At 36.1% G+C, this 25,716-nt stretch overlaps 1 protein-coding gene and 1 long non-coding RNA gene across 2 annotated transcripts; both read left to right on the top strand.

The window, feature by feature from the left end:
- The first annotated feature begins 5 nt into the window (after positions 1-5).
- Positions 6-1,531, top strand: LOC125799455 (uncharacterized). The gene is made up of 2 exons (XR_007438432.1): positions 6-157; positions 798-1,531. It is a non-coding gene; the product is annotated as an uncharacterized LOC125799455 (long non-coding RNA).
- A 265-nt stretch (positions 1,532-1,796) lies between these two features.
- ctdp1 (CTD (carboxy-terminal domain, RNA polymerase II, polypeptide A) phosphatase, subunit 1) lies at positions 1,797-22,570 on the top strand. The gene is made up of 13 exons (XM_007253059.4): positions 1,797-2,260; positions 4,574-4,657; positions 4,816-4,909; positions 5,921-6,049; positions 7,621-7,771; positions 7,970-8,060; positions 9,132-9,298; positions 10,785-11,771; positions 13,467-13,608; positions 14,535-14,765; positions 16,283-16,439; positions 17,727-17,944; positions 21,429-22,570. The coding sequence occupies exons 1-13, from the start codon at positions 1,968-1,970 to the stop codon at positions 21,601-21,603; spliced, it is 2,919 nt and encodes a 972-aa protein (XP_007253121.3). The 5' UTR covers positions 1,797-1,967; the 3' UTR covers positions 21,604-22,570.
- The last annotated feature ends 3,146 nt before the right edge of the window (positions 22,571-25,716 follow it).

Raw genomic sequence — 25,716 nt, 5'->3', positions numbered from 1 at the left:
TCTGAACTGCGACACGACTGACTTTCACCACTATTTAACTGTAAAATATTATAAGTTTATTAAACGGTCGACACACTTACTCAGTGTTTACTGTAACACATCGGAAAAACAGAGCACACCAACAGCAGCAGAGAGAGGAAAGCCTTTCTTATTTTATGTAGGTTATTTAATGCGTTGTTTCTTAGATTCTCTGGAGTAGCCTTGACATCCTTAACCTCAAGTCCACTGACTGCTCATTTTTCTTGAAGAAGAGTGATACATTATGTTATGAAAAGAAAGATAGTATGTCTTACGACAGTTCTTATATTTTCTTTTTCTAAATGAGAAGTTAAATAAAAAAAATGCTGTATATAGTATAAATACACAGGGCACAGTGTGTATAATAATTTTGAGTGTATAATAAAGTTGAGAGTTTAATATAAAACATTATTACATTATTTTTAATTGTGACTGGGGATATATTTTTTTTTTGTTTATCTATACATAGTAGATAAACTGAGCATTTTAAAACGTGTGTATTTGATTGGCTGCCCTGCTGTGTAAACATTAGCATTATTGGTTCATTATTAGCATTACATACTTACTATATATATCATTCAGATTTTTTTAAATCATCTGAGGTTTAGTTTTAGTTAAGGGTTTTTCTGTGTTCAGAATCGTACAAATATATTCTCAGTAACAAAATAAAAGAACTGATATATAAAATCTTGCATATATGCTACCCAGTTAATGTTATTTTGTTTGTTTTTCTTTTTTTCAATTGAACACTTTTTATTTTTGGATTGTTCTTTTTTTAGACTTGAAAGAAGCTCATCTTCCACCTCCCATCCTCACCATGCTCTATAGTGGGGCTGTAGGAAGCATCCTGAGCACCTGCATTACCGTCTGGTTTTTGGAACTGCAACATCTCGAATTGCAAGACCCCACAGCAGAAAGTGAGGACAGCTGAGAAGATATTCAGAGTCTCTCTCCCCTCCATCACCAACATCTACACCACACAGTGCAACTGCAAAGCCACCAGCATTGCGGACGACCCCACCCATCCCTCACACGGACTCTTCGCTCTGATGCCTTCCAGCAGAAGATACAGGAACATCCGAGCCTCCAATATTAGACTCTGCAACAGCTTCTTTCATCAGACCATCAGACCCCTCAACACACAGATACAGAGCTGACCCCCCCCCCCATCACCACACAACTGAACTGAACCCTCCCCTTAGCACACAGAGACTGAGATGTCTCTATCCCTATCAGCAATATTTGCTTCATTCTATAGAAGTATAACTCTCTACCTCAGTAACTGCTGTGAACATGTTTGTTTTATATGTTAAAGTATGTTAAATATCCCTACACCTTTTTATCACTATACACATTTCATTGTACCGTAACTGCACTGTCCTGTCTGTTCAATTGTTCAATCACTTTTGCACTTTATGTTTGCATTGTTGTCCAATGTTGAACTGTGTTGGTTCCAGAGGACACTGGTCACTGTGTAATCAGATGTAATGATAATAAAAGACTCTTGACTATATATTGGATATTTTGATAACCCTTTATTTTACCACAAGGACGGCTTTATAGTAGATTTTATAATAATTGTAGGTAATTTTTTATATGCACAAAACGAAATTCGCAAAACAGATACCCTTATTCCATATAACATTTGTTTATTCTGTGTTTTGGATTGTCTGTTGTGAAAAGAAATTCACTCTCCAGTTCAGAGGAGGCAGTGCTGCACCTTAAACTGGTTAACGGCAGAATGAGGCAGTAGAAGAAGAAACCGGAAACTGAATCTGGTCAACTTTCGCTGTGTTTCCTGTTTACGGGCGGGAAGGGAGAACAGACCTGAATCTGTGTTCTGGCTGCATAGTCTGGTTTAGTCTGTATATTCACAGGTTTAGCCTGATTTCTGCGGTTTAAAGCAGCCTGTGTATCGGGGGGAGATCGGTGCAGGGCGCTAGAGAAGCATGGAGGAGCCCGCGGACTCTGGTGGAGGCAGTGGAGCGCTGCTGAGTGAGATCCGCTGGCCCGCGGGAGAGCGCTGCATGCGGCTGCTGGAGTGGAAGGTGAAGCCCGGAGCTCTGGTTAATGTGGACTCTGTTATCGCAGTATGTGGAGCTTCAGCCGCGGACAAGAAGTCCGGAGCGCAGGAGCGGGACCGGCCGAACAAACCGACCGTCCCCGAGAAGAAGCTGAAGTCGGACCGAGCCGGAGTTGTGAGAGAACTTTGCTGTCAGCTCGGGCAGGACCTATCCGCCGGGTAAGCTGCTGATTAAAGAGCAGAGAGGCGCTGTAACACATTAACATCACTACATTCACCCAGATCAGATCAGTTCATCACCACAGTCAGAGTCACTTATAGTTACAGCAGGTTACTGTCTGCATGTGGTAATTTGGGCACATGAGCTGCTAACAGCAACTTGAGCTTAAGAAGAGCTTTTCAAAATAAAAGTCCTGAGGGCACCTGTTACACAAGGGGCTAATATTTGCCAACAGTTTAAGAAGATTAAATAAAAATAAAACTTATACAGCATGAAGGTACAAACATTGCTAACTTCTGCCTTGCTCCAAAACACATTGTTTTCATAATTAGGTAAACAATTTTACCCGGCGCATGAAAATGAACTAACTAAGTTACAGCACTAACACTAAAAAAGTAGGATTGAGGCTATGATGGTAATGCAGTGGATACAGCGATAGGTAAAATAATGGTATTTCCAAATAATGACAGTATTTCAAAACTGATATGTATGTTGACAAATTTCTGCTACAGGTAATTTTGTTTACTTTATTTTATCTACAGTATTTAGCCTGCACTACACTGTTACTTTACAAAACATTAAAATAATTACCCTTATTGTTACCCTTATTGTGTTCTCTATTTATATGTGATCCACTAAGTTCCAGCCTTCAGTATGAATATACTAATACAGTTCAGTGAAAACAATTGTATATGTATATGATTTATATAAGACATTTGTTTTTATTTCATCTTTTGGTTTCACATATGTCCATAATTAGTCACAGTTTTAAACCCTGTCTTTTAAAGTAACAGGTTAAATAATTAATTTACGTATAATATACATATAGAGACCACTTAAAAATAAGTTTCTTGGATTTCACCAAGCTGAAAATAACCAAGCTGATCTGCTTGAATTTATGAATGCCATGAAGTTATCCAAAAGCAGTGTGTAAGACTGGTGGAGGAGAACATGCCAAGATGCATAAAAACTGTAATGAAAAACCAAGGTTATTCAACCAAAGTATTGATGTATTTTACACAACATCCATATGTTAAAACCAACCACATATGCAAAATCTCTAAACTACTTTGCATTTTATTATCTGGTTGTGATTCAGTCCAAAGAAGTACAACGAATGTTGCATGATCCATATGTGTTTAAATAGTTTGAGTTTTAGAGGGATGACATTCAACAGATATCAAAGTAAAAACACAACCAATGTTCTTTATCCTGTGCCGAACACTCTTGTCACTTTGGATGCAATTCCTTTAGCTTTTCAAATGTTGCTGCAGTACTGTGTTTGGGTTTGTGTGTGGTTAAGGATGTTTATTAGATCTGCAGTGTACCGATATTTACTTCACTGTACTGAGCTGAATTGTGTACCGTGTAGAGGGGTATCTGGTTTGTGGTGTTAATAGTCTTTAATTCACTTCTTTTGTAAGACACAATAGTTTTATCCATTTAACAAATATTGCAGTTTAAGTCAGATATGGTTAAGAAAACACCACACCTAGCTAAAATTACTAATGGGGCAGACACACAGCGTTCAGTGCTGTCTTAATTAGTCTCTGCAGCCTTGCATAAGCTCTGCAGTTTCATCTAGTGGTTATACAAGGTAATTGAGGAGCCCGCACAATGAGTCCCACAGAGATATGCTGTAATCTATTCTCTTGTTTATGGGACTGTGCATATCAAAGCATGACAAATACACACACACACACACACACACACCTCTACAAGTCAAGTTTGTTTTGCAAGTGGACACCCATGTACTGGGGGACCCTATCACATCTATATCCACTTAGCTTTGGTTGTGGACACACAGTGACTGTTATAAATTCTGTTGTGACCAATGAAATAGCTTATTTATAGTTGTTTGGATTTTTGATTGTTGACGCAAGAAGTAGATACACAGCACTGTCTCTGTGTCTGTGTGAGTGACGGGCCTCTGCTGCCTGAAAAGCACGAGGGGGTAAATGCACTCTGGACTCTGTGACGTCATGGGCCCTGCATTTTTTTAATATTGCGATATATATTGTAAAAAAAATAAAATAATAACATTTGCAATGTAACAGTTTTCCAATATCGTGCAGCCCTAATCTACAGCTTTTTTTCTGAGTTTCTTTAAAGAGCTCAATGGTTCTTCATACATAGCGAATTGAATTAATTGATTCGATTGAATTGAATTGAATTTTTACATTTTAAAAATAACCAAAGATATGTTCTATTTTACTCATAATTTGTAATCAAGTGATTTACAGTTTTGCACACACAACTTATGCTAGATTTTATTTTGGGCTGATTTTTTCATGTGCTACTGTTTGTTTTAGGGATGTTGTCGTGAGAATAGAAGAATGCAATCATCCTATTGTTATGAAGGGTCTGTGTGCTGAATGTGGCCAGGACTTAACACAGTGAGTAAATACACACTTTCTATAAATCTCTAAAATTAAATTCTTTATGCCAAGCAGGACTTTCTATTAATTGACATTGACGTTGCAGTTCTTTGAAACACATAGCCATTAATGCCTCCATTACTTAAAAAGCACTTTTCCTGTGAATGTGTTTTAAGGCTGCAGAATAAGAATGGAAAGCAGCAGGCTCCCATCTCTACAGCGACAGTTTCTATGGTGCACAGTGTTCCTGAATTGATGGTCAGCTCTGAGGTAAGTGCTATTGGGGAGTAAAAGCTAATCTTTAATGAGCTTCTGATCTTGTGCTTTAGAAACAGTTGCAGAAGTAGGTAAAAGTTTGAGCACCACTGCGATGCAGTAAATAGTTAATAAGAAGGTGAAGTGGTCTTACAAAATGTTAGATGTTAGAGAGTATGCAATAATGGCAACATTTTTAAATATCATGAACGATATTATACCCTAAAATATCGTGCCATATCACCCACCCCTAATCATCACATCAGGGTACTACTTTTGTTCTGTTTTTAGTAAAAGGAAAAATCACACTGTTCTCATTTCCCATTATATATTATATAGCTTATATCTGTCCAGTATAATTTATTTTACTTTAATCCCGGATATATGGAGATATTTGGAGTGCATTATTAGTATCATGACATTCTGGATTATTGACTTACAATAATTGTTACAAATCTGATAAAATGATTGTATTATTTAATATCTCAGTTAGGGGTGTGCAATATCATAAACAATAATATATTTATTTTTTATTTTGTTGCAGTAGTGTATTCTTAAAATATATTTTTAAAATGTAATATATTGTCATATCGCCAAGAGTATCGTTATCACGAAAATACTAGGAAATATTGTGATATGATTTTAGGGCCATATCTTTCACTCTTAGTACACACTAAGGCATTTAAGCTATTTTTTTACCAAGGTCATGGCAAATCAGTTATTAGTTTTCTTTTATAATAGTCTTTAATAATCTTTTAATAATCCATAATAATCTTTTTGAAAACACATAGGTTGGCATAATTTTTTGTTAATGTTTTTTTATTTTTATATATTTTTTTATTTTTATTTCTTTTAATGAAAGAAATTATGTATAAGAAAATATTTTATGAGGACGATAATAGTGTAAAGGTTTTGATTTTAATAAGTGATTTAAGTTCAGTGCTTTTATTTATTTATTTTTTTTAAATAAGAACTAAATCATTTCCCCTTCATTTTATGTTTGTGTATGTATGTGCGTGTGAGTAGCAAGCAGAACAGCTTGGCAAAGAAGATCAAAAGAGGCTCCAGAGAAACAAAAAGCTGGTGCTCATGGTGGATCTGGACCAGACGCTGATTCATACCACTGAACAGCACTGTCAACGCATGTCCAACAAGGTAAGATTAATGACCAGCCTGGAGGAGGAACACATGCTGCGTGTCCTATTGTGTTGAAATTGGATGTACAAGGGTGGATCAGTCATTGTATTTCATCATTATGATTCAGGGACAGCACATTTTGGTTAGAACTAACAACCAGTTACAGCTAGATAAGTTTAATTCAGTCTTAAAAACAGCAAGATCAGCCGGTTAGTCTGAGATCTTGGACTTTTAGTAGAGTTTATAATGAGAAACCAGGTGTACTGTCCTTTTCAGGTCAGTCTTTAGGTGGCACTGTGGATCCATTACAGAACCCACAATCCTGTCTCACATACTGTGGTTGATGTGGTAAATTCAGCTAAACCATGTGCTTTGTAGATGTGCAAACCTGCAGATTTAAAGCAGTGTGTAATAGTAAGGAAATGTGTGTGTGTATGTTCTAAATGAAGATGCTTGAAAATTAATGGCAAGGTCAAAAGAAAACATGCTCTAAATAGGAATAACTATTCAAATATTTGATTAAAACAGTTACATTTTAGCATGTCCTGTTTACTTATGTATCCATGTTAAGAGAGCTTTTGTATTAACAAAAAAAAGTATTTTCTGAAACTCTACAAGCAATAAATGTTATACAGTAATAACTCTCTCAGCCTGAGGAAAACTGCAAATAAGTCTTTAGTAATAGGGGTGGGAATTACAGGGCATCTCACAATGCGATATCCCGATACATTGCCCACGATAACAATGATATCACGATATTTAAATTTTGTGATAGGATAAAAAAGTCCTAAATAAATATGCAAATACCAGGAATTATGGATTTATTGGTGTTCAGGTCACAAAATGTAACAATTAATATTCTTCACTTCAGGCTTACCCCATTAAGTTGATTAGCGCCACCACATGGAGTAAGAAAGCAATAACTTTAGTAGGACAAGTTGGGGACGAGTCTTAGCCTGCGTTCATCCTGGTAGGACATAGAGTGACAGGCGACCATTCATTTCCCATTGAAGGACACGATTTATAGCCACAACAAGTAGCAAGTGACACGTCGACAAAGCGACAGGCGACAAACGGAGCTGAGATTTTCTTAACTTTATGCTAATAGAGTTGCAAATTGTTATGATGCGTTAATATTCTAAACCGAATGGCTGAACAAATTCTTCAGCCCAATCACAGGCAAGCAGGGTGCAAGATTTCCAACTTCTACTCTGTGAACTTTTGATTTTACCGTACTTCATTCATATCCCCAGCAGTGATGTTCTGAACACAACAGAGAGGCTTTTTCCATTTTATATAATGCCTTTTTTTCACAAATACAGGGTGAACTTTTTGAGTACAGGCTTAGGGAGTTTAGAGCTTTAGTCTATCTTTTATTAAAAATATCAAAATGTCATAGAGTGTCTGTCATTGTTTAATGAATCATTGTAAAATAATTGTAACTGCATTAGATTTTTCTTCTATGGAATTCTTCTTGGATAAATTTTTAAACATATAATCTGGAGTACTGGGGTAAGAATATGGCCAGACTAAACCACTGTTCCTGTCTAATGCTTTGCTTTTATATAATTGTATCTATTATATCACAGGGAATCTTCCATTTCCAGTTGAGCAGAGGGGAGCCCATGCTTCATACACGTCTTAGACCTTACTGCAAAGAGTTCCTGGAAAAGATTGCTAAGTTATATGAACTTCATGTCTTCACCTTTGGAAGTCGACTCTATGCACATACCATCGCAGGTAAGCAAATTGCACCATACTCATTGGGGAATGGAGAACTGAGTTGGGACTATGAAGTAATTGCTACCCTATTACTAGAGGTGCCTCCATTCTGTGTAGTTTGTCTTTTAATTCCAGCTTTGGCTTTCACATGGATGTAAAAGGTCCACAATAACTAAAACTTACATTTTTTCTTTCTCCATTCTGCGTTCTGAAAAGGCTTTCTGGATCCTGAGAAGAAGCTTTTCTCCCATAGAATTCTGTCCAGAGATGAGTGCATTGACCCCTACTCCAAGACTGGGAATCTCAGGTGAGTGAACTGGTTAAAATGAGTGATTCCAGACTAAGGAGAGACTTCTATTTGTTCTTAAAGTACCTTGTCAGAGTATTGGGTAATTCTCTCTGTAGGCCTGAGGTCTGAGGCAGTTGAGGCTATGGACCATGAACATAATGTTATACTGTACTGCTGGATCCTTGTCGAGGCAGTATCAGATTTTAAGAGTTGTGGTTGTTTGGTGGGTGAATAATAATATATCCTGGCTGAGCCCTGTGTGTGACTCTAGTTGTTAGGTGCAGCATTTATCATCTTTCTGCATCATGTTAGATTTCCATTTTATGTGTCATTCACTGATATATCTTCAGTCTATTACAGCCAATAAATATTTTGATGATTTTTGTTGTAACTGCTGTGAACCACACAAAAAAGTCATAATAACTGTTTATTTACAGTTGTGAAGGACCAGCCTTCTATTTGTTTGAATGAGAAAGGACCAAAATACTGGAATCCAAATTAGATTACCATTTCAGAAACATATTTTAAATCACTGATAAATTTGATAGAAATATAATTAACAGTTTATAGTGTTTGACTTTCCCACTAGCACAATGACCCTCCTTCACTCATGGCACAACCAGCATGCTGATTGGCTGTTTTTGTTTTTTGTTTGTTGTCTCTGATTACACTCGCCAACCACCCGTTAGCAAAAAATGCTTTTTAAATACTAAATATTTTCATACAGTGCTCATACCCTGAGGGTATATCTAAGTGGAAGTCAATAAATTCTCAGTTGATCCTTAGATGTGTCTACACTTGTATTTTTAAAGTGGTTAGGCTTTATCCATATATATTGCCGATACTAAAAGGGCCCAGGGAAATTAAACAGCTGTGTTGAAACTGACAACCTGATTAGGCCAAGGCTTCATTTCCCCACACAGATTATTGATCACAAATCAGTAAGTAGAATTAGTAAAGATATTAGTATCAATAAAATATTTTCAGTGCCCATATGCCCAATGTCCATAGACAGAATACAGTAACCTGGACCAGCAGTCATGTATGTGCACAAGCTGATGTAATGCTGTATAATGCTGTTCCCTTTAGAAATTTGTTTCCGTGTGGAGACTCCATGGTGTGCATCATTGATGACCGAGAGGATGTGTGGAAATTTGCTCCCAACCTCATCACCGTGAGAAAGTATGTGTACTTCAAGGGGACGGGTGACATCAATGCCCCTCCGGGTTCACGAGACGCCCAGCAAGCAAAAAAAGGTATTGGTAACAAATGCTTACTGACTTATATTTAGTCCTGCATTGACGTTTAGTAGTTTTACAGGGCCTGTACTGTCAGTTTTCTGTTGTTCCAGTTGTGCACAAATTACTAATACTAGTTTACTAGGGGTGAAATACTCCCCCGAAGAATTGAGGAAAAAAATTAAAACACCAGATACAGATATAGCTGTAGAAGTTACACGCTAAAGGTTAGCAACCTAGCTGCTGGTAACTAGTTCACTTTAGAGTGTTAACTAGTTAATGTCTTTAAAAAGAGGGCAGATGTTTAATCAATTCATTGTTATTGTCCATTCCCTAATTCCTCTCTAAAGGGGAGGTCAAATGAGCTTTTAATAACTTTTTATTTAATTTTTCTGTTACATCTTTTCATCTTTCTGTTCCAAATGCTGCCTCTTCCGTCTGTTTCACCATTTAAGGTGGAACAAAAAAGTTAGCTAGCAAACTAGCTACTAAGATAAACTGCTAGTGATTTTTTAATGCTTGTTATGAAGTAAACAAGAACTGCACATTCAATTATTGTAATATATAGGGGTATGACGAGATCTTGTGGCACGAGATATCGCGAGATTAAAATGTGACGATATTTCACGTCAAGCTTAAACCTGTCTCGCGGGGGAAAAAAAAAAGTAATGTTGGGTAAGCTCCGTGGTGCATTTAAAGAGCTCCGCGAGACAGTTAAAGAGCTCCGCGAGACAGTACTCTTTACTGTCCCAAAGATTCACAGCCCTAGTAAATACTGTAAGTAAATCGTACATGTGACTGTTTCATAGGCAGGTGTACTAATCCCTTAGCTCTGTACTGTATTTAAAAAAAATGTTCTGTCTCTGTTTGCACTTCAAGCATAGTCTTAATATGACTGGTTATGGTTATGCATAGTTAAATTACAAGAGATTTAGGAGAAAAAACTCAAACCATAGGCTTAATATGATTGTTTGATGTTTGCACTTATTGTTTGCACTATATAAGACCTTTTATTTTTTATTCTTATTTCTATTTCTTATAGAATCAATGTGTGAGAGAAACCAGTCTGTTAAGTTTGCGTTATATGATTTTATCAAATAAAACTCTAGTTTTTAAGCCATTTTTCCCTTTAAGTTTTCTTTAAAATTTTATTTTTAAATCTCGTCTCGTCCCGTTCTCGTGAACCCAGTATCGTGTCTCGTCTCGTAATATTAATGTCTCTTCACACCCATAGTAATTTGGTGATTGTTATTATTTTAAATACGCATATAGTCAATCTAGTCAAATAACTCTCTGTTTTGGGTGTGCTTCTGGAAAATCTCAGTTTGAGTGTGCTCATGTAGCCCTAACACTTTCTAACCCTAAACCCTATCCTTTATGCCTAACAAGAATTGGGACACTTTACCTTAATGCATGCACACACAAAACAGAGGAGCTGGGCTAAGTGGTAGGGCCAATGGGTGAACTGGAACTCAACCTTAGATCGTGCTTGTTTTTGTTACAGGGATCCAGCCTAGTCAACCTGCAGAAAGCTCGGATTCACCTGGAACATCAGGACACAAGGAGCAGAATAACGGGGTCAGGAAACAACAGAACAATGTTCACAAAGCTGCACATGAAGATGTTTCTGTCTCTGGATCAGACGTTCAGGGAACATCAACCAGAGACAAAAGTCATCCTGTGAGGACAGAAGAGGAGACAGAAAGCTTACATTCAAGTAACAAGTGTAATGCTAAGGAGGAGGAAACGGGAGGCTCAGGTAGCGCGAGTAGCTTAAGTGAACCAGTGGACAGAGAAAATGTGACTACTACTGCTGATGATAAAAGCAATGACATGGACTTTGACCTTTCGAGTGACAGTGACAGTGACTCAGGTAAACCAGGAAGTGAAAGCGAGCAGTCGTCAGAAAGTAAAGCACCTAAACAAACCAAACCTGATGAGGAAACTGGGTTAGACTGGGTCAGTGAAGGGAACGGGGAGAGACGGACAGACTCAGGAAAAGCTCTAGAAGTAAATCAGGAGGTTCTTAGTGAGCTCGGCAGTGGCTGTGCTGACAAAAAGGAAACAGAAACTGAGTCTCAACACAGCGAGCAGTCAGGAGTCACTATGGGTGAGGAATCGTTAGACCACAGCATGGGGGATGTAGAGGAGGAAGAGGAGGAGGAGGAAGACACAGATGAAGACGATCATTTGATTTATTTAGAAAACATTTTGGTACGCATTCACAACGAATATTATTTGCGCTATGAGGCCTACCTCAACAAGGAGACCGTGGAGATTCCAGACATTCGGAAAATTGTTCCGGAGCTGAAGAGCAGGACATTGGTAGGCAACACCATTGCGTTTAGCGGCTTGTATCCCACTAATTATCCCATGGAGCGAACGCGAGAGTACTACCATGCAAAGGCATTGGGTGCCAAGATAGGCAGGTGCCTTGTGCTCAATGGCAAAGATCCTGACTGTACCACACATCTGATTGCTGCACGTGCAGGTGAGTTGTGCACCATTTCTAAGATCTGTTATCATACCACACTAGAAATGAGGTGAAGATAAACTCAGATGCATTCATTTAAATTAACTAATTATGGTTACTTGCTCACAATTTTAAGTTAAACTTTATGCAAGTATGATAATATAACACTATAATATAACAGATTTTAGCTTTTCCCTTGACTGTATCCTTTGTTTCAGTTTACCTTTTCATTTCATGCAGTTAGGCTTAAGAAAACTTAACTGTTGAGTATTCCCCAGTATAGGGGTGTGCCATATCTTATCGTTGGTGATAATATAGCCAAAAATGTTGAATATCGTCAACCATATTATACCCTTAAATATCGTGCCATATCACCTACCCCTAATTAGCACATCAGAGTACTACTGTTTTGCTGTTTTTAGCAAAATAAATATTCACACTGTTCTCATTTCCCATTATATATCCACTAGAGACAGATTATATCTGTCCAGTATCATTTATTTTACTTTAATTCTGAATATATGGAGATATTTGGAGTGCATTATTATTATCACGACATTCTGGATCATTGACTTTTGTTACAAATCTGATAAAATATATATATTTTTTATTATCTCAGTTAGCCATATCATATTGCATGCAATATTACAATTCTAAATAATGTTTCTAATTTAGTGTTTTGTTATATCGCCAAAAGTTTTGTTATCGTGAAAATACAATGAAATATCGTGATATTATTTTAGAGCCATATCGCCCACCCCTACCCCAGTATACAGAATTTCATACTTTAACAGTGTAAAAAAAAAAAAAAAAAAAAAAATCATTTAAAAGATTTGATACACATGCTATAGTGAGGCTCATACACCCATAATGGCTTTCTTTAGAGTAAATGTGTATGCTAGGATTATTTATCAGGAGCCTTTACTGCAAAAAAATGAAAATTTAATTTTATTATTGCATACAATATACTATGGCACACCCCTAATTGAGATATTAAACAATACAAGATTATTTTTTTTATTAGATTTGTAAGAGAAGCCAGTGATCCAGAATGTCACAATACTAATACACTCCAAATATCTCCAAATAATGCAATCCAAATCTCATATATCCAGGAATAAAGTAAAATAAATGATACCGGACAGATATAATCTGCCTCTAGTAGATATATCATGGGAAATGAGAACAGTGTGATTTTTTTCTTTTGCTAAAAACAGTACCCTGGTGTGATAATTATGGATGGGTAATATGGCACGATATTTCACGGTATTATATCATTTAGGATTTTTAAAAATGTTACTGATATTATCGTGTATAATACTTCTTTTATAGAGATTATGCATGCAGCAGTACAGTGTATCTACAGTTTGGTGTGTACTTCATGATTATGGCGGCTTTTTGTAATATTATAGTTTATATAATATATTCTGATTATATAAAGCTATAATTATTTTCAGCTTAGTATATTGATAGTTGATGCGTCAGCTTAATTAAAAGGCCTTTTTAAGGTCATTGATTAATTTTTGTATAAAAGTGTCTAAAAAGCAAAATATTCAGTTCCTCTCTAATCATGTTACACTTGAACATGTAATGTTATATTATGATTGATTTAAATCAAACATCATTCAGAATGTAAAAAAATGAGTGGGGAATAAAAGTCATTAATAGAATACAAATACCAATGTTTATAAATGTATGTTCTTATTCTTTAAGGCACAGAGAAAGTGCGGCAGGCTCAAGGCTGTAAGGACCTGCATGTGGTAAATCCTGATTGGCTTTGGGGATGCCTGGAGCGCTGGGAGAGAGTCGAGGAGGAACTCTTCCCACTTAAAGAGGGCTACACCAAATCTTTCAGGTCTTTTTTTGTGTTCTTATTTTCTCATTCTGTTAGTTTCTATTGCCACTTAAAGGTGTCCTTCCGCTTAAATGCACTTATTCATGTTCTGTGTGAAATAAAATAGGTCTCTCTGAGTTGTATATGATGCTGCACATGAAACTCTTCCTCAAACTCCATTGTCTGCAGTAGCTATAAATATTTAGAAAAACGAGTAGATTAGGAAAAGCACCCATGTCTACATCAACCCGTGAATTAGTGTTTATGGCCTCACCCACCTTGGCGTGACCGCCCACAGGCAGAGCTGAAGCCAGGCAGTGACGCTGTCTTATCAGACAGGAGCTAACAGCGTTAGGAACAACATGGCAGTTTGTTCCTGGGTTATTTGTGCAAATAACACATTAGTGTTCTATGCTTAGCCCAGTAATTCAGAGCTAAGGAACAAATTATTAGAATTTGTCTATGGAACACCACCAGTGAAGTACAACTGAGATAGGTAGGTGTATGTTTAAAACACCCCTGCTTATACTAGTTAAAAATAAAAATCCATCCTGTGGACGTTTCTGGACCTGGACTAGCCACCTCTGTGTGTAACTAAAAGTTTACGTAGGATCTCCAGTGGATTTTGTGGCTGAAAGATTCAGCCAACAGAGTCCTGCGGGTTGTCTACTGACCACAGGACTAAGCGGCGGAGAAATACGTGGGATTCTGTCTCTGACTTTACATTTACAAGCTGGATCAGCTACGTAGGAGTGTCTAAGAAAGTGAAAATTGAGTGGGCAGAGTGTTTAAAAAAGTGTTGGGGTGCTCTTGAAGATGTTTTAAAATGTACAACGTTTTGCAGTTTGTATTTTGTGCTTCCTTTTCTATGTTTTCTACCATTTCACGATTCCTTTATTTTGAGTTCTACCATAGGGTGTCATTTTAACATTATATCTGCCCTTTAGGAGTAACAGTCCATCAACATTTCCTGATGTTCAGGAGTCCTTCCGAGCACCTGTCATTCGCCCCTCTCCCATCCAGTCTAAACTCCCACCCGCTCCAGAGGTACGAACATACGATCCTGTAACTGGAAAGCTGATCCGCAGGGGTCCACCGGCCTCCAGTCACCCTTCATACCTACAATCCCACAGAACCTCTACAACAATGCCTGGACAGGATATGCACTCTAACTTCAGGTATTTTTACCTCACTTTGCTCACTTTGCATGTTTATGTAGTGCTGGGCGGTATACCGGTACATCTGATAAAAATACTGGAGGGAAATTAAAACTGCTATGCATTTTTCACATACCACCATACCGCTAGGGGCACTGCGGAGCCTTGTGTAGAACAGCACCAGCAAAGAAGCACGCTGGCAAAGCTCACTAGCTAACACTAGCCAGTTAGCATAACCAACAAACACACTAGAATCTCAGCTCTGTGGAGTCCAATGCTCGCATCGCTCTCTCCTGCGTGGAGAGAAAAGTGACCCTTTTAAATATAATAATACTGTAGCTTGAGAGATAATTTTAATGCACACTGAGCTGAATTTATTTTTTACCCAAAGAAAGCAGAGAATTGTGGCTGATTTTTAGTACTGTAATGCCTCTAATAGCTTCAATAATAGCATATTGTAAATTGATATTAAACTTGTGTCTTACTGTTGGTGTATATTTTTAAGGTGTATTGTTTACATTCTTTAGCTATTGTTCTGCTAATTAAGTCTGATTTCTTCAAATATTGTGTAATTTTGTGGGACAAAGTAAACCTAATAGTAATCAAAGCCTTAATTTAAAGCCTTAGTGTTTTATATGATATGTACTCCAGTACATACAGTACAGTAAGTCACAAACCTATATTAAGGCATGCAAAAAAAATACAATGAAACACATAGTGATATACGTTTTTGGCCATACCGCCCTGCATGTTGATGTATATGTATGATTATTACGTATTGGTGGGTTGCTGATGGCTTTCTATCTATATCCTTTTTAGACCAGAATCTCAGTCCAGTTCTGAGTCTTTGTTTTATCCACAGTATAAATCATGCTGTCTAGTGGCATATGAGTTTAGTTTAAGTCTGTAATACAGAATTATTTTATAGTGTAGCATTGAAAACATAGACTGTCCAAAATGACAAATCTGTCAAAGTCTATGTGTTAATATATAAATGATCAACTATGAACCCAAATGACCCCCTACCCAAAAACGAGTAATTTGAACAGCCACATTGGGGGAATATGATGAACATGGTTTTTGGGGGAATTGGAGATCCACAGTGGGATTATACGTATATGATTGGATGTGCCAAATTACCCCTAGTTGGGGTAAACATTACAAAATAAATACACCAAATCTGAAAACAGCATACCTGAAAGGCCTAAATTACCACTTCAAGATGTTTGGTTGACATTGCCATAGGGGTAAAGAGCCCTACACCGTATTTACGTAGGTTACTGATCACTCTTTCTGCCGACGGCCAATAAAAAGTCTGCATTTTCCTGCAATGATTAATTTAAAGTAAAGAGTAAAATATTTCCAATTTGCTTGTTTTGGTACTGCTCCTGATCATGGTAGATGAAGTAATTTCATTTTTTTTTTAGTGGATTGTAGTGGATTGCATATTTGATGAGTTCATTTGCATTCTGTTTTTGCTGAAATTTATAATCTTAACCTGCCTATTAGAAGTTATTGTTTTTTTATTGTTTGTTTAGGTTAAATCTGGGGTCTCAGCAACAAGAGGAGGTAGAAGGTTCAAATCAGGATGATGTGAAACCTGGGCCTTCACGCAGGAAACGGCAGCCGAGTATGTCTGAAAGCATGCCCCTCTACATGCTCTGTAAGGAGGACTTGGAGAGCATGGACAAAGAGGTAAGAACGTGGAAATGCATGATAAATAGATGTGCATGCATTGTTATGCTAAAAGCACTGATGCACTGATTACAATAAAAGCCGTTTTCTGCTATTCTGGTTAAAAACTGTACATACATTTTTTTATACATATTCTACTTTTGAAAGCTCCATTTTCAATAGAACCAGATGTTTATGAAATGAAAATCTCTCACACATTGTTGTAGCTCCTCTGTGATATATATATATATTTTGGTTTGTTGTATTTCTTCTTCTATAAAGTCCTTTTTCTGTTGTTTGTATCCAGGGCTATGACTGGTTATTAATACCAGTTTGCTTTAGAGTGTAAAAGTCAAGATTTGTCAGTTTTCAATGTATGTAAGGTCCTCCCAAAATGTCTTAGTCAGTCAGACTGTCGACACTGTTGACCAACTAAGCTGTATTATGTATGACTTTATATCTGCACGAGAATAAAGTCGCAATCTGAACATCCAGCCTCCTGACTCCTGAATCCTGAGGGCCAAATTTCTAACACTATAGAGTCTGTGTTTTTGTTCAGTTTTAATATTTATTTTTCAAATTGTTTCAAGATTTGCTAAGAAAAGCCAATGTTTGTTAATATGGTTTTGTAGTTGCTCCATTTAAAGAAATAACAGCAGCAATGTCCAAAAAATAAGAGACCACTTCAGTTTCTGAATCAGTTTCTCTTATTTTGCTATTTATAGGTATATGTTTAAGTAAAATGAACATTGTTGTTTTATTCTATAAACTACAGACAACGTTTCTCCCAAACTCCAATTTAAAAAATTGTCACTTAGAGCATTTATTTGGAGAACCTGAGAAATGTCTGAAATAACAAAAAAAGATGCAGAGCTTTCAGACCTCAAATAATGCAAAGTTTAAAGAGTTCACAAATCAATATTTGGTGGAATAATTCTGGTTTTTAATCCCAGTTTTTATGCATCTTGGCATTTTCTCCTGCACCAGTCTTACACACTGCTTTTGGATAACTTTATGCCTTTACTCCTGGTGCAAAAATTCAAGCAGTTCAGCTTGGTTTGATGGCTTGTAATTATCCATCTTCCTCTTGATTATATTCCAGAGGTTAAAAAAAACAGTGAAAGTAGAGAAGCAGAGTTAATAACAATGTATTACATTTTTTTGTACTTAAGCGCAGTTGGGAGTGAAAATGTAAATTTGTATAGGCAGCCCTGCATCAACAGCAGCAATAAGTCATAAATCATTGTGGTCATGTGTCTCACAGCCTTGAAACAGGCCTATTTCACACATTTGCTCTTTTTTGGGCAGGTGGATGATATTCTTGGAGAGGAGAGTGATAATGAGAGTGAAGAGAAAGGGAAAGAAGAAAGAATGGAGCAGGAGCAAGAGAAAGAAAAAGAAGCCGAGGTGCAGCCACCAAACTGCGGGCAGAGTGCCAGCGCGACCAGGGTACAACAGGACCCAGCCACTCTGGTCAAAGATACAGCACTGACGCCACCCAGCAGTGTGTCTGAGAGCGCTCCAAGGTACTGTACCTGTAATGGTCCTGCCAGTAGAAATTAGGAATTGAGTCATTCTTAATTATAGTAGTTGATGTAGATGAAGTACCAGCTGATTTCCTTTTTATTAGAGATTTTTAACAGAGTGTGTTAATTGAGCTTTATTATATTTCCTGTCAAAATGATTCACCGCCTTTGCAAATTCAGTTTACTTACAAATATATTTACTAAATCAAACAAAAATAACAATTTAAGTAGCTCAATGCAGTTAATACAAAGGTGGTTCCGCTTTGCTATCAAGCTGCCAGTGTTCAGAGGGAGCACAATTGGCTCTGCTCCCTCCGGGTGGGTAGAAGGCACTCTCTCTCCATCACGCTTAAAGGTAGTGCCAGGCGGCACGAGGCGTCTGTGAGCGGATGTATCTAAACCTAGTTGGTGTGCTTTCCTCTAAGCGCGCTAGCTGCTCAGGCAATGATTCATCAGCAGCAGCTCGAAAAAAGGGGTGACTGACTTCACACGTGTCGGAGGAGGCGTGTGCTCGTCCGCCTCCAAGCACCGGTGATAGAGACGCACAAAGGGGTGGGACAATTGGATATCCAAATTGTGAGAAAAATAGGGAAAAATCAGAAATTAAATTATATATTATATTAAATTATATATATATATATATATATATATATATATATATATATACAGTGAGTCCAAGAAGTATTTGATCCCTTGTTGATTTTCTTCGTTGGCCCACTAATAAAGACATGATCATTCTATACTTTTAATGGTAGATGTATTCTTACATGGAGAGACAGAATATTAAAAAGAAAATCCAGAAAATAAATCTAAGGAATATATATTAATTGATTTGTATTTCATGGAGTGAAATAAGTATTTGATCCCTTAGTATTCATTAGCAGTTCTGGCTTTTACAGACCAGTTAGACACTCCCAATCAACTTGTTACCTGACCTGAAGCCACCTGTTCTCACTAATCACTTGTGTGAAAAACACCTGTCCACAGAATCAGACAGATCACACAGATTTCAAGTCTCCATCATGGGTAAAACCAAAGAGCTGTCACAGGACCTCAGAGTCAGAATTGTTGACCTTCACAAAGCTGGAATGGGCTACAAAAAGATTAGTAAGGTGTTGGATGTGAAAGTAACAACTATTGGTGCAATTATCAGAAAGTTTAAAGAGTATAACATGACAATCAACAGACCTCGGCCCGGTGCTCCAAAGAAGATTTCGCCTCGTGGGGTGGCAATGATGCTGAGAACGGTCAGAAATCGTCCTGCAACCACTCGGCAGGAGTTAGCAAATGACCTTAAGGCAGCTGGGACCACAGTTTGCAAGGAAACAATTGGCAACACTTTGCGCAACAATGGATTCACATCCTGCAGTGCCCGAAAGGTACCCCTGCTGAAGAGAGCACATGTGGAGGCGCGCCTCAAGTATGCCAATGATCATTTGAAAGATAAACCAAGTTATTAGGAGAAGGTTTTGTGGTCAGACGAGACCAAAATTGAACTTTTTGGCCTCAACTCCACCCGCCATGTGTGGAGGAAGAAAAATGCTGCCTATGACCCCAAGAACACTGTGCCCACCGTCAAGCATGGAGGTGGAAGCATAATGTTTTGGGGGTGTTTCTCTGCCAAGGGTACAGGGCTACTTCACCGCATCACTGGGAAGATGGATGGAGCCATGTACCGCACAATCCTGAGGGACAACCTCCTCCCCTCTGCCAGGGATCTGAAAATGGGCCGTGGTTGGGTCTTCCAACATGATAACGACCCTAAACATACAGCAAAGGATTGGCTCAAGAAAAATCACATTAAGGTCATGGAGTGGCCCAGCCAGTCGCCAGACCTCAATCCGATCGAAAATCTATGGAGGGAGCTGAAGGTCAGAGTTGCCAAGCAACAGCCCACCAACCTTCATGATTTAGAGAGGATCTGCAAAGAAGAGTGGGCCAAAATTCCCCCTGGTGTGTGTGCTAAACTTGTGGTTAACTACAACAAACGTCTCACCGCTGTGCTTGCAAACAAAGGCTTTGCCACTAAGTATTGAGTGTGTTTGGCAAGAGGGATCAAATACTTATTTTCCTCATTGAAATACAAATTAATTAAAATATATTCTTTAAAATTATATTCTGGATTTTTGTCTTGATATTCTGTCTCTCCATGTTAGAATATATCTACCATTAAAAGTGCAGAAGGATAGTGTCTTTATTAGTGGGCAAACAAAGAAAATCAGCAAGGGATCAAATACTTCTTGGACTCACTGTATATATATATATATATATATATATATATATATATATATATATATATATATATATATATATATATATAAATAAACAAAGGTGGTTTGCCAAATTTACACTAGATTCAGTACTGTCTTTTATTATATTTGACAAAAATCCAGCCACAGTGCATCCGCTCTCACAACTTCTTATTTTGCCAGCAAAGCTGTACTATTAGAGGTAATGGCACATTTATTGAGCAATGCAAATAATTTACTGTAGCTTGCACAAGTATTCATACCCCTTGAACTTTTTCACATTTATTCACCTTACAGTAACAAACTTAAATGTATTTTATTGAGATTTTAAGTGAGATTTTAAGACCAACACAAAGTAGCAAATAATTGTGAAGTGTAACAAAAATGATCAAATTTTTAATCAAATAAAAATCTGAAATCTGAAAACTGTAACGCGCAAAAGTATTCAGCCCCCTTTACTCCGACTCCCATAAATCCAGTGCAATTAACTGCCTTCAGAAGTGACTAAATTAGTTAATAGAGTCCAGCTGTGTGCAATTTAGTCTTATTATAAATATAAACACCTGTTCTGTGAAGGCCTCAGTGGTTTGTTAGAGAACACTAATGAACAAACAGCATCATGAAGACCAAGGAACTCACCAGACAGGTCAAAGTAGTGGAGAAGTTTATATCAGGGTTCGGTTATAAAAAAAAATATCTTCCCCAACTGTGAACCTGTGAAACATGGTGATTGCTGCATCATGTGCAGCTTCTTAAAAGACTTGAGAAGAAGATTCGCCTTCCAGCAAGACAATGACCCTAAACATACAGCCAGAGCTACAGTGGAATGGTTTACATTAAATAATATTCATGTGTCCCGGTCAAAGTCCTGACTTAACTCTTATTCTGCATCTGTGTCACTTTTCAGATTTTTTTTTTTTAATTTGATATCAATCATTTTCATTCCACTTCACAGTTGTATGCTACTTTGTGTTGGTCTGTTATTAAAACCTCAATAATATACATTTAAGTTTGTGGTTGTAATGTGACAAAATTAGAAAAAGTTCTAAAGGTTTGAATACTTTTGATAGCCACTTTAAGTATATTAAAAAAATCCCAAAACCTGACCCCATGATATCAAACCAATAAAATGTTGCAGGCATTTATATTGAAATATTTATATATTTTAGTCAGTGATCATTCTTTTTTTTTCCCCAGTCAATAACCATTATTAACAAACTGCTTCTGTTCTGCAGGGGTCAAAAGAGGAAGCTAAAGGAATCCAAGGATGATGACGAAGATAACGATGATAAAGATGGAGACTCTGCTAGTCAGTCCAGTAAGGATTCAAATGAGGAGGCAGATGATAGCAGCTCAGAGGCTGATGAGATGGCTGCTGCCCTTGAGTTAGAGCTAAATGATTTCATTTGACCTGTGTGAAGAAAAGAAGAAGGGCAAAGATGAACTGAGGTTTGGTTTCTATCACAGTTTGTACAGTGCTTTCCCATGTGCTGTGACAGCTGTATGAATATGCATGCCTTTGTGCACATGCATGTTTTATTGTATGTAGAGAAATAGGATAGATATGGCCTGGTGTGTATTATTGAGGCTAAAGTTAGGATGTTTCAAGATTTCAATTTGGGGCAGGAGTGGCATTTTCTTCCTTTTCATATAGACATTTTATATAAATGTATTTTTTAAAAAAGAAAACGACAACAAATAAATTGAATTGGTCATAAATGCCAAAGAGTGAAGACTGCTTGTTTTGGCCAGATGCTATATTTCTATACTTCCATTTTCCTATTTTTTACCAAAACATCTTTCTTAAACCCACCTCTGACCAGCTATAATAAACTCCTAATTACTGCGGTAAAGTTCTGGTGTAATTGGACCTTTATGAACGCAAACAAAACTTTACACTTTGTTTTATAGGTTGAAAAATCAGTCAGGACTACATCCTTTTGAAATGAAAGACACATTTATTTTCTAACTAAATGAGCACTTCTTGTTTTTTTTTGTTTTTTTTTTTTTAATATACATTTTGGCTATGTACAAAAATTTTCCTGTCTATCACATGTCAATGTTCTTAACATAAGAGCTGCAGATAAGTGTTTTTATATCATACCACCACCAGGTTTCACAGTGTGTGTTCAGGGGTTGACTTTAAGTATTCAGTGAATATTTTGAGTGTTTGGTTGGATTTCTATGACCTCGTAACTAATCAGTGTAAACATTAAATCCATTTTTACCAGATCAAGTTGTTCTTTTGCATTGGATTTGTTTTAAGTAGTTTTTTGTGCTATTTTTTATTTTCAATGAAAGAATGTAATGTTTTGCGTAAAATATTTGCGCACTTACTTGACCAAAAAAAGATCTTTAATAAAGATTTGTTTTTATAGATTGTTCTGTATCATTGACTGAAAATTTTCTAATGCTGAATGTGAAGATTTTAAAACTCCAGTAAAGGTTAGGTGAAAAATTGAAATCCCAAAAGAGGGGAAAAACTATGTTTGCTGGACTTATATTTACTGTGTGGTATTTTTTTTCCTTTATAGACAGTGTAGTGTCTTTTCTTCAATTATGTTCAGCATGGCAAATTAACACCTTGTGGCACAACACTGCCAAGCATTACATGGAGAAAACACAACAAATTGGGGTATACTAAAATGAAAAAAAAAAAAAAAAGCAGACAAGTCAGATGTTGCTCTAAGAGCTGTGTTTAGACAAAATGAGGTAAAAATGTTAAGACATACAGCTGTAGATAAAATGTATGTCATATTCAAACTTTATTATACTTCATTACCAACTTCATTATAAACGGGGTAATAGAAAGGGTCCAAATAACTTAATCTATAAACAAAAATCTTTAAAATAAAAAAATATGTATATATATATATATATATATATATATATATATATATATATATATATACATATTTTTTTTTTTTTAAATAAATCATATATTTAGACTTTTATTTTTTGACTTCTCTTTAAAATCTGCTATTGTTTTTTTTGTGACAGTTACAACACTTAGATTAAATACCCATAATATGCCTTTTTTTAAAGATAGAGATACTACGTAAATGTACAGCTAAATTTATGTGCATCACCTATTTTTACTTATCAAACACAATGCTAGATATCCAGTGTAAATTAAACATTATCGTAATTAATCTGATTAAAGGATCTGCATTCCATCACCCTGGAAAGTTACCGGTACTTGCAACCAACCTTTTTAATCATACAATCCACAGTCTACTACCACTGATGTTAGTCCCATTTGTAATCTGACCTTAAGTAATTTTCTGGCTATCTCTGATTATTAAAATGGTCTATAAAGGATATTTCCCTTCCAAGTATTATGTAGTAATACAGTCAAATCATTTGTTTAGTTTTATTTATGTTTATTTTTTATTTGTGATGAACAGTACTGTTTAAAACTGTGTGTAAAGCTTGGAGAGGCAAAATGACTCTTGGTGGTGCCCAAAAGTATGCCTAGAGATGCCCAAATTAACAATTGATAATGCCCATAAGCACACCTGAAGACTCTTATAATGACACTGCACTGTAAAAAAAAACATTTTTTTTACAGTTTTTTCAAGTAAATTTTTACAATATTTCCCTGTATTTCAAAATGACAGGCAAATGGTATTAAAATGACAAGAATGAACTGTCTATTGAAATGAGTCATGTGATTTAACATAAAAAATCTGTGTAAATAAAATACATTAAATATCTGTTTTTTAACAAATTTTAGATGACAATTCTAACAATACTAACTGTAAAAATAAAGTCATATTTTGTGACAAAAATAGCTAAACTTTCTGTAATTTTACACAAAATAAACATTTTAAAATGCAGATATTTTAGTAAAATACATACGCAATACTGTTATTAATTCATTTGAAAATGTAAAACAGCAAGAAATTATGTAGGCTAATAAAGAAACATTTTGTAATTTTGCAATTTTAACCACTATTTTACATAAATAAACTGGAAAAATTATGGAATTTACTACAATATAAAACTTATTTGTTAGTATTTGTGATTTGCTTCAGATGTATGGAGTGTTAAAATCGAGATCCAGTGTGTGAAACTTCAGGTTTATTATTTTATAATGAATTACTATCCTGTGGAAATTACAGTGTAGAGTGATCCCAAGTGCCAACTAAGAGATAATAGGAAATGTGTTTTCTATTGTCTAATAAATTATTTAAAAAGTACTCTGCTCTGAGTGTTGGTTCTCATTTTCTGGTTCTCACACTGGTTATCTTGAGTGTTTGATTGTTGCCCTGGCTGTTAGTCTCCCAGGGGTTACATTTTTAAAATTATTTTTTGTGCAGTAAAAAACAGTGTTCTAAGTATTTGAAGCAAAACACCATCCACAGTGCTGAGTAAGTGAAGTAACAGAACAGCAATCAGAAATCTTATTATTACTAAATATTTTATGTACTTTAATGATCATACTTCACAAACAGGTTTATAAATACTTTTCAGTTAAAAACAAATGTTTAAATCCACTTACATAGTAAAGTTTTGAAAAATAAATTCTATATACACACACACACACACACACGTGTCATAATTTCATGTATAATGATATAACTGTACATGAACTACAGTTCAAATTAAAAAGAAAGGATGCTGTATTAACACTAAATTAAATGTAAATGTACTTTTATCTCTATGAATGTTATTATAATAAATAAATGTGTCTGAATTTGTTGTGATGCTTTCGTACTTTTCCGTTCATAATTTATATTTACTTTATGTAAGAAGGTATGTTGTGACATTATGTCTACAACTATGTCTAAAAATGGATTCTTATTCTACAATATTCCCATTCCACCTTAAAACATGCAGCAGATATATTAGAGATACATTAGAGTTTAACCTTAGAGTTAAACCTTAAGGGTTAAACTGACAAATACTCTGAGTAAATGCTCTGACTTTTTAATAGAATAATTTGCTCCACCTTAATGTTAATCTCCAGTTCAGCAGTTTCGGTAGCTACTGTTTAAGGTGTAACAGAGAGTTAGATTAAGAACCTCTCAGTCTTAGTCTGTGAGAACGCAGTGCTTGAGGCTGAAGCTGTGATTAATGATGAAATATTCTTCTTGTTTTAATTTGTGTTGACAAACGTTTTAGGCAGATCTTCTAAAAATAGTTTGTAGTGTTAACATCTCTAAAACCTCCACCTGGCTGCCTTAATATTGTATTTTAAAGGAACTCAAAGCTTTTCCTTAACATGACATTCTTCCCATTTGATACATCTTAAACAATCCGAACTGTTCTGACATGTACAGAAAAGTGGACAAGTAAAAAACATGGTCAATTACACTGATTGAAATGCAATAAAAGCCAACCTTTAAAATACTGTAAATAAGAAAACAGACAATTTTACATGCACAACATAAGTTACCATGTCAGAAACATAAAATATCATGCAGTTGTATGTTGTTTCCATATGTCCATTCCCACAAAATTTGGCAGTATTTTAAAATTTTGTAACAAAAAAAAGAAACAAAAAAAGGGGGGGGGGGG

This window comes from Astyanax mexicanus, chromosome 3 (genome assembly GCF_023375975.1).
Source record: "Astyanax mexicanus isolate ESR-SI-001 chromosome 3, AstMex3_surface, whole genome shotgun sequence".
Taxonomy (NCBI): Eukaryota; Metazoa; Chordata; class Actinopteri; order Characiformes; family Acestrorhamphidae; genus Astyanax; species Astyanax mexicanus.
This window is presented reverse-complemented; position numbering and strand designations above follow the sequence as displayed.

Excerpts from the sequence above, each read along its gene's own strand:
- ctdp1 (XM_007253059.4), top strand. The coding sequence starts at position 1,968 with ATGGAGGAGCCCGCGGACTCTGGTGGAGGCAGTGGAGCGCTGCTGAGT. Across the intron at positions 13,609-14,534 it reads GGCTACACCAAATCTTTCAG|GAGTAACAGTCCATCAACAT; the intron begins GTCTTTTTTTGT and ends TCTGCCCTTTAG. Across the intron at positions 14,766-16,282 it reads GATATGCACTCTAACTTCAG|GTTAAATCTGGGGTCTCAGC; the intron begins GTATTTTTACCT and ends TTGTTTGTTTAG.